The following is a 13,770-nucleotide window of genomic DNA, read 5'->3' on the forward strand; positions in this document are numbered from 1 at the left end:
AAGTATGACAACGTGGTCATGGAGGGGGTATATATTAAAAATGTAACAACGTAGGAACACGGAGTGATACTCTACATGTTATTATATGATTGCGGGACTCTTACTAAAAAATAACTTTCCTTGAATTGTATAATGACATACATTGTACTGCCTCGTATTCCAGTTACATTAAAAAATCTCTGTTTGTTGAATTTAGAGCTATCTATCTATTTTACATTACAAACTTTCCACAAGCCAACACGTAAGTTCAAATTCTTTATCCAATAATCGTTCTTTGGCTGCGTGATAGAAATAATTTCAAAACCATCATGCGAACAACTTAGTTCCAAATGAATACATCATGATGATAAGCAGGTTAATTACTCAAAGTAATACAAATAATTAGTGCTAATTAAACACCGGCTTTTATTCGCAGATCTATATGTAATTACGTATATATCCATCTGAAAACGAAAGTTATACTTCATATTTAATAGGGTAAAATACATTTTACCCCTTTAGTTTTGAGGTTAATTTCAATTTCTTACAACATCTTTAAAATATTTTAATCTCAAACATTTAACGCTATTTCATTTCAATTTCATACAACTGTTACTTAATCCTTTAAATTTACCGTTAAATAGGGAAGAGATGGCATTGGAAGCTCGGATCTAAAAGAAATTGTGACCATCGGGATTCTGTGCTTAATTCTGCGTTCGGTGCAGACATTCAGATCGGTGTGGGTATTGTAAGAACCCGTATTCTTTTTAATTGAGTGCCACTTGTTGCTTTTGGGATATTTTATATTTGCTGCTTTCTGATTGATAAATTAGAGCAGCAGAAGGTGAGAGCAGAGTGAGTAGCCAATTTCGGTTTTGAGGAGAGAGAGAGCATACTTGCAGAGAGCAACGCAGAGAAGCAGAGAGAGCTGCAGAGAGCCCCAAAAATAAGGGGCTGCTGCTCCATTTGTTTAGTTAGAATTCATCCAGGAACATCCGATAAAATTAGGGGTTGGATGTGTGAAGATGTTAGTTGGATTGTCTTGTTAAAATTTGGAATCTTAAGGTGAGTGATTTATGTAATATGTTGCAAATTATACTTATTTTCAATTATCTCTTTATTTCAAGTCAAGTATGTTAGATTTGTGGAACTGCTTTCAGAATTATTGATATAGAGATGTGGATATTTAGAATTGTTTGGGGAGCATGAGAATTTTAGTGTTGCATTAATCCGAGGGATAAATGTAAATTACACATGGGGACATTAGGGCAGAATGGTCAATAGGAGTCACGTAGTGAGTTACTATTTATGAAGGATATAATGAACACGTAAAGGGATGATGTGATATGGCACTACGTGCATAATGATTTGATTTTATTATTATATTTTCTATAGTAACTAAAATGACATCGCTTAACTGGCATATTACATATAAATAACTCACTGAGCGACATTGGTTGTTGCTCACCTCTCACCCTTTGATTTTGCAGATGAGTTATTTGACAAGACAGGTGCTAGACGAGCTGAGGTTGTGTTAGACAAGGGATTTAAGAGTTTTTTTCTTATTTTTGTACACTCTGTAAGGATTTTTTAATAATTACTGGTTTAAGAGAAGTTTTTATTTTTCGTTTTTACTTTTACTCGCACACCGGGTGTGGGGTCCCACCGACCTCGGTTCGGGATGTGACAGGTATCACGCTGGTTCAAGTAAGTGCGGCGCAATATAGGAGGAAATTTGGGAGGGTTCTTTTCAGATTTGCAGGTAGGTTGATGCGGAAAAGATAATGGTTTTGAATTTTGGGAAATAAAATTTTGAAATCCATGAAATTTCTAAGGTTTTTTTCTTCGGATTGAGAGCGAAAAATAAATAGATTTTGTACGGAGATTTGGGGAAGAAGAAGCATCGGAATAATTGGGAGAATTAGAGAATGAGGGTTTAGGGATTGGGAGGGGTGGTGCACTGGTGGTTATGGAGATTGGAGGAGATGGAGGCCCTATGGTCGTGTGGAAGAAGAGGGGTGGGCCGCTTTTTATTTATTTTTAATTTAATTTTGTATTTAAGTTTTTTTTATAATTAAATATTTTTTATATGACACATCATCAAAATATGTAGGCCATGCTTTTAGCATGTCATCACTTAACGGTTTGACTAATGAATGCATGAAATTGCAACAAAATACAAGTTTGTGTATGAAATTGAAATGTTTTAAAAATATTATATGAGGTTGCAATTACTTTAGTCTAAAGTAGGAGGGGAAATCGCACTATTCATATGAACAGTGTTTTGGATCACATTTCAGTTTATTTACAAGATTGCCACTCGGGTGCTTTTAGCCAACTTTCTGGCTTCGTTTCCACTTTCTCAAACCCTAGCAGCCACAACACCATCTCTGGAATAACATCGGCACCTGCTTCCTAAAACCAAAACCACACAAACTCGGCTTCATTTTTGTAACTCGAGAGCTTCGGTGGGATGAAGGAGAAGTGCAGGGAGATGGACTCGAGTCGACGGGCGGAAGAGATCTTCAGGGATTACAGTGGTCGGAGAACCAAAGCCGTCCACGCTTTAACTAACGGTACTCCTATCTCTCTCTCTCTCTCCCCCATCCGTTTCTCTTTCTTAATTTCCTTTTGGTTTTGGAAATCTCTGACCTTTTGGGTGATGTGGTTTTCTCATGTGGACAGAGAGAAAGAGAGAGAGGTCGAGCAAGGTTTCGTCGATTTCAGTCAACTTGGGCTACCCCCAACGTCCGGTAAGGTATCAATCTCTTCCTATCCTCACGCTTCTCTGGTTTTCGCTTTGATTTTTTTATGGAAGGTTTGAGATTTCTTTAATCATACAATCAGCTTGCCCTTAATTATTCTTTCACTATATTTGACTGTTATAGTCCTCTTTTAGCTACTCAAATGACACAATAAAAATCCCAAGAAATTTTTTTTCACTTTGTAATTTCCCTCAGATCCCTCGCTGATCCCTTCTCTCTCCTATGTCGTCTTACTCCACCGTTCGCATCAGGAAGGCCCGTGCGTGGTTTTTTGGGTGGGGATTTCAGATTTCAAAGGGCAGAGAGGCTGTGCTTCGTTACGATCGGGCCGAGCTTCTATCTGCAAATCGAGGCCCCGGTGAAGCATAAGCATTACAGGCCTGCGGTGAGTTCTAGGTCACCTCCTCCTTCTCCGATAAGCTTTCCTATATACATCAGTATTAAAAGAACAATTTCCAATATTTAATTTCACCATTTTCTCACACTTCCCGTTGATTGTCCGTCAAATTTGCAGGGAAAGAAGAAGGAAGGAAATGCAGCTAGGTACGTCACCAGGTCACAAGTTGTCAAACAGCTTCAAGTCAGTCTTCCCCTCTTCAGGTCTGTCTCTGGAATTCAAGTTGTAATTTTTGTATTTTCACATGATTTATGTAATTTATGTTAATTCAGGGTTTAGGGTTTGTGCATTATTCGGATTTGGCGTTAGTTGCTGTTATCCAGATTTTCTATTTTTATGTGGAAATGAGTCATAGTTGGTAAATGAGAAGCAGAGTAAGCAAATTACGGAGATACCTCCAGAAGAGTACAAAATGCCCCTGGTATGGATTGACTTGGATCTGACTGGTGAGGGTAAAATAATGTATGTTCCTTTTACCCTTTTGTTATTTGTGGATAAAATAATGTATGTTCCCATCATGGTTTCTTTTTATTCTCCAAAAATAGATTTTTAATATGCTGTTTACCGAAATTTCAGTCCTTGGAGTGAAGCTCCTTATAAGGATGCTGCAGGGAGAACGACATCTGGGAATTTACCTCTTAATGCATTTTTGTCTGAGGTATCTTCGTTTTCATTGCTACCCTGTTTAAATTAGCTTACATATGCTCTTCATGAATTTTTTTTCCCATTTATTTTGGATGATATTTATGTTTCCCTTATTTCTTTGTTTAAAGAATCTCCTTAGCCAATTGTAAATTGTAATTATATCTTTGTTTTTCTGTGATTCCAGTGGGCCCTCATGACACTGTTAAATCCAAACCGAAGTTTGGCGAATTTGATATATGTTGGATACAATGGCAGTCCTGCTTCAGCTATCCATGTTACTGGAAGAAGATCAGTAGATCGTAAAAGGAAAAAAACGGAAAGAAATGTTAGCTGCTTTGTTTTTGGTCCTAAAAATGCAGGAAAATCCCTTTTTTTAAATTCATTCATAGGAAGGTATGGCTTTCCCCCTTCACTATACTCCGTATATTATAAATGTGAAGAGAAAGGGTACCACCATACCTAATCCCATTTTCTGAATCTTTGGTATAACAAAATTTATTGGGTGATAACTTCCTAGCTCTCAGATGCTGCTATAGTTCTACACAAATGAACTATTTTGCTCCTGAAACTACCCAATTTTCTTTTCAAACTGAGACAAAGCTCACTGTGTCTGCTATCCCTTTCCTGTTTGACTCTAGTCTATCTTCCATTTTAGAAAATATTTGTGGTGACTGTAGATTTATTCTTTCATTTGGCTTTGGTAATTTGTTGTTGCCAATTTTGACCTCAGGCCTTTCTCAAAGAGGGAGACTATACTTACTGGTGAGCGTTATGCAGTGAATGTCATTAACCAGATTGGGGTGAGTACTATCATATAACACTTTTTGCTTCGAGAAAGGTAACGGGTAAGGGAGGTATGGGTATGGGTTTTTAGGGCCGGTTTCTAGGGAGGTGGTCTGGTGTCAGTGCCTTCACGGGATGGGGGTGTGATATGGGGGAGAGAGGAGAGGGGGTTGGCTGCAGAGAGTGGGGGTCTGATTTGGGGGAGATATGAGAGGGGGTTGGTTGCAGAGAGAAGGTGACGACGGGTGCACGATTAGGGGGACAGAAAGAGAGTTGATTGGGTACAAGATTTGAGGGTAGGGTTGAGGGAATGAGTGTGTTGGCTGCAGAGAGATGGTGGGGTTGAGTTAGTGTCTCTCCCTTTTTGTCGCTTCTCTCTTCCTCCATCTATGACATCTTTGTTTTGGGGTCAAAATATGTTCGCTTTTACATAGAAATTTGAGTCTTTTATTTATTTATTTGGGTTTTTGTAGCTGATGCATATTAGGTTGTGTTTCTGGGTTTTATCACTAATTGTCAATTGGATTTTCTGGTTTCAAAAATAGGTGGAGGCATCGACTAATCAGCAGATGCCAGTGTATAATCTTGCATCGAAGATTCTTTGTCGGGTTGTCAATGTATCATTGAAGGTAGTGTGGTGGCTGCTCTTATAAAGAAAACTAAGAATTCTGGATTTAATTGTTTAGCTGGTTCTTTTGTACTCAAGTTATTGGGCTTTGCGAGGGAATAATATGTTTCTTTCGGCTGAATTATAGGCTGAACCAGACACTGATGAAGTATATGCACAAGTCACTTTACTTCCTGAATCAAATGTAAGTTGTTGGCTTGAGGATTCTGATTTATTGTGGGCGGGTAAAACTGATTATGGGTTGAGATTCTGATGGTTTGATGTTATAAATTTTAGCAAGATAAGAATGCAGTGGAGAAGGAAATAACATAGGGCGCGTGTCCTTAAACAGGAAAAGACTTTGGTTAGGCAAAACCAAATTAAGGAAGAGAATAGGTAGAGGCTAAAACATAATCAAGTGGAAATTTTAGGTACAAAATGTGCAGTGAGTCAAGAAATTATACAATGGTATCCAATTACTTTCCACCACGACCACTTTAAAAGGCTTAGTTCTTTTTCCAAGTGAAGAAATAAAATGGCACTTGAATCGTAGAAATATTAACATCTAGACTCAAATGAAAAGAACTGCATATTTGAAAGGAAAAAAACAAACCAGCACACACTTGGAAATAGATGAAAATATTGGCAAACCTCACAATGTATGTGCACGCTTTAGTGATATTTATAATGAGGATATTTATATTAGCAAACTTGACTTATGCCCTGTACACATTCTATTGTTTAATTAATGAAGAAAACGATTCTCAATGTCTAGCTATTCATTTATTATCTTCAATGATTTGGAAACCTGCTACTATAGTTTTCAGAATGGTTATGTCACACTCTGCTATTCTTCCTGTCAAAATGGGGAATGTTTGCATGGTTGTCACTCTTCGAACAGGTTAGTGGGTTTCTCTGGATTTTCGTTTTTCTCTATTGGGTTTCGATTAGTTCTCAAGTTTTTGCGTTTCTTGATTTGCTTTTCGTATTTGAACATAAAGTTTTTATTTCCTCATGAATCTGATCTGCCTTTTTCAAAGATATCTCTGGTTATAGCCTCAATCTACAAGCTTTGTGGCTGATCAGAGCCTACCGTATTTGGATTTTGCTGGTAAGCATAAAATTATATATATATATATATATTCATTAAGTTTGTATAATTACATGGGTGTTCTTTGAGTGATATGTACATATATTTCCTAAATGAAACTGATTTCTCACACTATTTTCTTATTCTGCACCTTTGTTGAATTTTTGTCTTTTTATTTTTTTATATTTTTTTATTCAATTCAAATGACCCAAATAAACACGAGTGTATATGGAGAATAATGAGTATGCGGAAATCAATATCATTTGCTAAAATGTTTATCTTTATAGCTCATGGTATATATGAGTTTCGTTGTTGCTGCTTTTCTTGCCTTTGCACGTTCTGCTCTGAAATTTATAAATACATAGAATATTGTAATTGAAAGAAAAATAACTTTAGACCAAATTCTACATACCCAATTTGACAGGAAGAAGGTTTCGAATTGGACGATTGGAAGACAAAAAGGTTATAATTGTTATGACTGGATTGAGCATGGTATGTTTAATTATGCAGATGACCATCTGTTTTACTTTGATTAATTTCGTTGGTCAGTGCATATCATAGATAATGTATTTAATAAATGATGTAGACACAATGTCTGGCTTCAATACTACAAGTGTATTATCCGTTAGATTCGACAATTATTAAATCTTTTAGTGTAAATCTTAACCATTTATTTCCCGTATCATTCAATATTATTGAAGTATTTTCTGTAGAAACTTGCTGGAAAAAAATTGATGTAGAAACCTGTGAAAAGCTCAATGCAGGCATCTCAACTCAATTACTACAAACCCTATTCAAGGTGAAAGCTGTTGTACACTATGGAATTGCAGGAAATGCAGATCCTCAACTCCAAATTGGAGATGTCACCATCCCTCAATTTTGGGCTTATACAGGCCTTTGGAATTGGCAGGTATAAAACAATAATTTTCTTTAGAAAATTGGCTTTTGTTTGGTAATCATTTTTTAATCCCAGTTAATTGAATATCCAATTAATGGAAAAATGTATTTGTGCCAAATGCCATTTCAATTGAATGGTTAGTGTATTTGTTCCAAACAACATTCGAATTGGATGATTGGTTTATTTGTTCCAAACCCCAATATAATAGTATTTGTATTTCTGCCCATTTATGGATGATTGCTGTAGCTGCTATGATTGTCAGATTGTGTATGTTGGCTATTGCTTAACTGAGCAAATAAAGTCAGCAAAAAAGTAGATGCTATGTTAGTGTATGTCAATGGGGAGTGTAGCTATGAAATATATGATTACATTGATCAAGGATGATAAGTATAACAGAGTCCTAACTGAGCAATGTATGTTAGTGACTCAGTGTAGATGGTATGCTTTGAATTTAGTGAGTTCTTTTGGGCAAGGGTTATCAAGTTTTTTTGTTGAATTTCTCTTGCTTCATTTAATTTTTTTAGATGTACAAGAGTAGAAACCTTCCGTGCAGAAGCTTTACATCCTCCCTCAACAATTTGTGTGTCTTTCTGTCAAAATTATTCATGTCTTCCTGTATTACCGCTTCAAAAAGGATTTCCATATTGTCCCCAGTCAATCCGAGGGTTCTATTTGATCTCTAAGAATTGTGGGAAAGAACAGGCAAATGCATCTAGACGGGTGGTTTGGTGGTGAGGAGACTTTGAGGGCCAATGGAGGCAGTCTATTCTTCCCATATTTTCTTTTTTAGGTTAGTATATGAAGCTTTAAGGAAATGATGTTATATCATCGCAATCTCATTGCTTGATTTTATTCAGCGTTGGTTTTGATATGATAGTATCCTGTTAACTATCCTATGGAACAAATTCACAAATTCTCATATTTAGACTCAAATGCTAATTGATTCTGAGTGGTTTTTAATCTTTTGATGATCTGGCATCCGGTTTGTAGATTTCTCTTATGCTGGGTTTTTTCTTTCTTATGTTTTTTTTTTTTAAAATTAAATTTTTTGGAATTTTCAGAATTTTGGGTCGTTGGAGGCAGAAGTTGGTTGCTTTGCTTGGCATGATGAGGTATATAATTATACACCCAATTGACTTTGATCTTTATGTTTTTAATAATTGAGAAAGAGTAGTGTTAATAATTGAGAAATCTGTGTTAGACATGTTTACATGACAACTTTATCTTTGAGATTTGTTTGGTTTTGAAATTCCATCAAAAGCTATGGTTTTTGTGCGAATGATTTTGTGAGGGAGATAAGGCACAACCTTCTCATTTGGTTTTTTCTCCCTCATTTTTCAAATTCCTTCAAAATCTTGCAATTTGCCTTTCTAAATTAGCTTAAGAAATATTTCGTTAATTTGATCATTGAGATTGGTTCTGAAATTCCAATTTGTTTGAGCAATGACAAATTGGGATTGGTTTTTAAATTCCCCATTGAAAAATACATAGCAATTTCAGCTACTGTTTGTTAAGCAAATACATAGCTAATAATTAACGTCTGTTTACTCTCAAAAAACCTTTCCCAAATCCTCAAATACATAGCTAATTCAATTGAACGCACATTTGATTGCTGCAATCATTGTCAGATATTCCTTGGGAATAAGCATTGTTCAATTTTAATTGCAAATAACAACTGAAATTATCTTATTTATTACCACTATTGATTTGGATCTGTAATGCACAATGTTTAGATCATTTGATCGGTACTTCCTTAAGTTTAATACTGGCAGTTTGGCTGTGATCGAATTGATCCAGTCTCGAATAGTGAGGCATGTGAGATGATAACAGACTAACAGAGGAAAAGGAGTTGATGCATATGTGTTTGATTTACAAATTTTGGCAAATCCTGGCCATTTTTGGGTTTCCTGGTGATATATATCTATCTTCATAACCAAATAGCGATAACTTCGAGTTTCTAGACGTTTTAGTGTGTTTTGAGTCCTGCATTTTTGTAATGTCCGTGCAAGTTGTCACTAAGATCTTTTGGTTTCTGGCTACTTTAGATTTTCAGCATTGTATTGTAGTTTTTAATTTATCTTTGTTAGGTAGAGGGCATGTGATGTGGGTTTTGGTGTTTAGCAAATATTCTGAGCTTCATTACTATTTTAATGTTTCCTGTCTGCCCTACAATGAAATGAACAGTACAATAACCAATATAACAATAAAATCAGTCACAGATTCCAAGCATAATGCATCAAAAGTGCGCTGAACATAATTCTAAATAAAACGCAGTTAAGCAAAAACAGGGTAGATAAGCATACTGTGAGATGACCGATTCCAGAACGCCTTTTAACAACTTTATTCGGATGGTAATTGAGAACATTATCAAGTATAAATGACTGGTCATCAGCTGGCAGTGCATCCCCATCATTGTACCTGGATAGAATAATTTAAAACTCCATACCGAGTTAGAGCATTGCCAAGCACCAAGCAAAGATGTCTCAATATGATTCGTTAGTTAATTTTCATGACACAATTTCAATTTCTTTGGAAATTTGTGCGTTTATCTTTGTTTTTTATGGTTTGCTGATTTTCATGTGCTTTGTATTCATGATTGTTTATTTTGTAAAGGAAATGCGGGATATGATAGAGATGCAAGCAAATTTCTAATCTTTGTCTATCCGGTTTTCACTTTGTTTAATTTGATCTGATTCAGCCTCCTTTTCGTTGCTTTTGAGGAAACCAAATTAACTCTGCCTTTCGATCTTTGTATGTCATGCTTATGTTCTCCTTTATTGGGAGACTGATTTACTGTTTAAAATTGGTTACATTCTCTTATAGTTGCCCTTTTTGTTGGTTCTGAAAAAACAAAGTGACATGTGGATTTCTGTCTTTCTATATCATGCTTATGTTGAAATGTTGGATAGGTAAACGTTTTTTGTTGTTGTGTGCAAGTTTGGTTTCTATATCTATTGCGATTCATGTTTCAGTGATATTATTGTAATATCGAATCCTAAAATGTATTGTGTCAAGAACCAATAAAAGGAATGTAATGTGTAAGTGCGTTTGATTATTCAAATGCAAAATTTTTAATTCTTAGAACGAGAGTTGCAATTAAAATTAACGGAGTGCTGAGCAGAAGTTTAATTAATTCAGTTTTGATAAATGATTGAAGGTTGCTCTATTATTCTATTGCTGTTTTGATAATTATAAGTTTAGATAACGAAAGGGATAGAACGAAAATGAAAGCTTAGAATCTGGTGAATAATATGTTGGCATGCGTGTGTGTTCTCTTCAAGAGAATCGGTTGATGTTTTTAGTTGTATAATTTATTTTCCTTGGTCTAAATGCACGTCCGATTGCTTGCCTTCTCATAGATGGGTTAAGTTGGACATCCAGAAGAATTTGTTTGCATAGGAACTTTTTTTTTTCTTTTCGCTGTGATCTATTTTGTTAAAGGTGATGATAAAGATTTATCAATGTTGTTTGTTCGGAGTTAGGTGGAAATTGGGGAGTAAATTGTGATTCTAAACAGGACCATCGTGTGATATTCTTTTAAACTATGATTTATTTTCTTTGCTATAGTGCGGAAGACTTTGCTGCTTGAACAAGAACGACTGCTGCAGGGCGTTCTACATGTTTTTGGCTTTCAACATTTTTGCTTCAAGACTTAGCTGCTTGAACAAGAACGAAACTCAATCTTAACTGCAATGCAAAATATGTGTGGACTGCATGTTACTTCTGTTTCTTACGGTAACAGGCGTCCTGCATGTTTTTTGCTTTGCACGTTTGTGCTTGAAAACTTAGATGCTAGAATAAGAACAAAATAGTTTTTATGTTGCCTAATCTACATGATATATATTTTGCCACATTGACTACAAGGGCAAGATTTGTGTGAACTGTCTGTTACTTCTGTTTATTAGGGAACCAAAACGTTCAGTTTCGTCCTGTTCATGGTACAATGTCTTTTCATGTCAGCTCAATTGAATGTATATAAAAACGAAGCTCAGTTGAATGTATATAAAAACGAAGCTGCATATCTTACTAACCTCATTCACTCATCTATCCCTTTCTTCATTTATGATTGTGTTGAATTTGTTCAGTTTAAATGTATCTTATTCATGCAGTTCAAGGTGATACATTCAAGTCCCGCAGCAACGCGCGGGCACATTTTCTAGTTCCATCTAAACTTAAAGGGATAAAGTGTAATTTATCCTATTTAATAATAGTACATATTTAAATTTGGGATATCCATCTAATTTCATTATTAGCACACATGTACGTGTGTGATCTTACTTTACTTCACGTATGATATAGACTGACCGCAGTTGCTTTTGTCACGATCGCAGTCGATCACTTGTTTTCCATCGTGGTCGTAACATACAATCACCTCATGCAATATTTGGCCTTTACAACGAATGGTGATGTTATGCTGAGTTGCTTTCTTAATGGCAGCCACAACTTCAGATGTGGTATAATTTTTACCTGGAACGATGCTACGGTTTGCAAGCATTTGAGCTATGTCCAATTTTCCCCACATCTTGTTGGCGAGCTCAAAGTATTCGGTCTGGGAGAAGGTTTCTTCGGAACACCTACCGTGCTTATTGTACTCGTATTCCCAAAACCCCATATTATTCCCTTTTTCGACATCCGGCCAAGAGATATTGAGCTTCTTTTCTAGGTCAGGCGTCATCTATGTCAAAAATATGGAAACACATTTCATTGGTGAGTAAAACACATTTGAAGTAATTTAACCCTTATTTATGACAGAGTACTTCTAATATCTTCTGTATATAAAGAGAACACAAAAGGTGAATAATGCTTTTGGGGTCACCAAGCTTCAACATAAAGATTTGGACAAAAATGCCCCCAAGACAAAAAAAAAAATATTCAAAGGTATCCCAAAATAATGCATCAAATAAGACAGGGGTATTTTCATCATTTAATAGTGATTTATTTATTTTTAAAATTTTTAATTAGTACCTCACAATAGGCTAGCAATAATGTGATTCAATTTCTCTATTTTTAAACACTTTCAAAACATCTTAAGAGGTGTGTAGTGCCGGTTATAAAAATGTCTTTCGCATGCGGATAATGATGTGATTAAATAAGTTGTCAAATGATTGTTTTTTTTTAACAAACGATATTATCTACACTAAGTGGGAGGGAATGTGGGCTTAGCGGCTTAGCCCAACAATGGGCTAGCAATAATGTGATTCAATAAGTTGTTTATTAAATATTATTTTCTCTATTTTTAAACACGTTCAAAACATCTTAAGAGGCGTGTAATGCCGGTTTTAAAAAAAGTATTTCGCACATGGATAATAATATGATTAAATTAATTGTTAAATGATTTTTTTTTCTTAAACAAACGATATTATCTACACTAAGGAGGGAAAGAGGGGTGGGCTTAGCCTCATAATGGGCTAGCAGTAATGTGATTTAATTAATTGTTTATTAAATATTATTTTCTCTATTCTTAATGTAAATTTTGTAGACACTGATTTTATTATGTGAATTCAGCTGCTTTAATTAGTTTATGAGGAGTTTCTTCTAACATGATCTAAAATTATTAATTTACTTCAAATATTTGACTTTTATTTTATCAATTTACGTATACAAATACATTAAAATATGTAAGTCGTATGTAACATGTTATGATTTAAAAAATACCTGAAGAACTCGCGTGCACGAAGGATAGTGTAGCTGAAATAAATTTACCTTGTTTTCATCAAAATCTGTTCCGTTGCACCGCAACACTGGTCCGGATTTATATTTTGACGGCCACAGGCCGTGGATTGTAAATTGGGCCAATGGGCTAGATTCGTTCACAGCTTTCGGCCACTGCTGTGTGAACATGAGAAACTCGTATGGTGTGGCACCCGAAGTTTGAGTGGGGAAGACGGAGGAAACTGGAAGATGAAATATTGCAATGTGTGTGTATAAATTGTATAATACTAATATTGCAAGGAGAATGTATAAATGGAATAATAGTGATGACATGATCGATGATATTAAGCGGACTCATTTAGTTATCGATCAGTGTTTTACTACAACCCTATATTGAGATGTTCGTCCACTATTTATACCCATATGCATTCATGATACTCTACTAATACGTGAACACACTAATTAATGCATGATGAAAGTGATTGGCTGTCAAATTATCATCATCAACAATTTATCAATTAGTGGAGAAATGTTTTAGTGTGCTTGGACATGGGATGGTACAACACATGTCATCAGGGGTGGATCTACCTTAGGGCAAGGTGGGTCAGCTAACCCTCCAAAGCTCAGAAATCTTTCATGGAAGAGCCTGGTGCTGCCCTTCGAAAATCTGAGATGTCCTTAAAAGCTGACCCTCCAACAATTGCTCGACGAATTGCCCATGTGAACACTGAGTGAGTAGCTGCTAGCCTTATGCCCTAGTATGTGCTATGGGCATATGGCAATAAGCTCACTAGGCATATGTTATCATCTGTCGACATGCTTGCTCAAAAGCTACTGACATCAGTCGACATGATTGCCGAAAGTTGTTGGCATCTGTCAACAAGCGTGCAATATGACTTGGCAAATGACCTCAGGCTTACCAAAGCTCGATGACATGCCAATTTGCATGCTATT

At 35.7% G+C, this 13,770-nt stretch overlaps 2 protein-coding genes and 2 long non-coding RNA genes across 4 annotated transcripts; 3 read left to right on the top strand and 1 right to left on the bottom strand.

Moving 5' to 3' along the window:
- Positions 1 to 2,416: 2,416 nt before the first annotated feature.
- LOC125472178 lies at positions 2,417 to 3,134 on the top strand. The gene is made up of 3 exons (XR_007254106.1): positions 2,417 to 2,555; positions 2,667 to 2,737; positions 2,940 to 3,134. It is a non-coding gene; the product is annotated as an uncharacterized LOC125472178 (long non-coding RNA).
- A 286-nt stretch (positions 3,135 to 3,420) lies between these two features.
- LOC125472190 (mitochondrial Rho GTPase 2-like) lies at positions 3,421 to 4,288 on the top strand. Its single transcript, XM_048573329.1, has 3 exons — positions 3,421 to 3,603; positions 3,718 to 3,799; positions 3,971 to 4,288. The coding sequence occupies exons 1-3, from the start codon at positions 3,554 to 3,556 to the stop codon at positions 4,247 to 4,249; spliced, it is 411 nt and encodes a 136-aa protein (XP_048429286.1). The 5' UTR covers positions 3,421 to 3,553; the 3' UTR covers positions 4,250 to 4,288.
- An 825-nt stretch (positions 4,289 to 5,113) lies between these two features.
- LOC108865800 lies at positions 5,114 to 11,085 on the top strand. Its single transcript, XR_007254002.1, has 8 exons — positions 5,114 to 5,198; positions 5,325 to 5,381; positions 5,997 to 6,077; positions 6,217 to 6,287; positions 6,691 to 6,758; positions 7,021 to 7,176; positions 8,226 to 8,276; positions 10,732 to 11,085. It is a non-coding gene; the product is annotated as an uncharacterized LOC108865800 (long non-coding RNA).
- A 358-nt stretch (positions 11,086 to 11,443) lies between these two features.
- LOC125473897 (ribonuclease MC-like) lies at positions 11,444 to 13,149 on the bottom strand. Its single transcript, XM_048577316.1, has 2 exons — positions 12,868 to 13,149; positions 11,444 to 11,839 (listed from the first exon to the last, which is right to left on the bottom strand). The coding sequence occupies exons 1-2, from the start codon at positions 13,147 to 13,149 to the stop codon at positions 11,444 to 11,446; spliced, it is 678 nt and encodes a 225-aa protein (XP_048433273.1).
- Between the last annotated feature and the right edge of the window lie 621 nt (positions 13,150 to 13,770).

This window comes from the organism of the source record quoted next, unplaced genomic scaffold, assembly GCF_019419815.1.
Source record: "Pyrus x bretschneideri cultivar Hongxiangsu unplaced genomic scaffold, Pyrus_bretschneideri_v1 Contig11, whole genome shotgun sequence".
Lineage (NCBI taxonomy): Eukaryota > Viridiplantae > Streptophyta > Magnoliopsida > Rosales > Rosaceae > Pyrus > Pyrus x bretschneideri.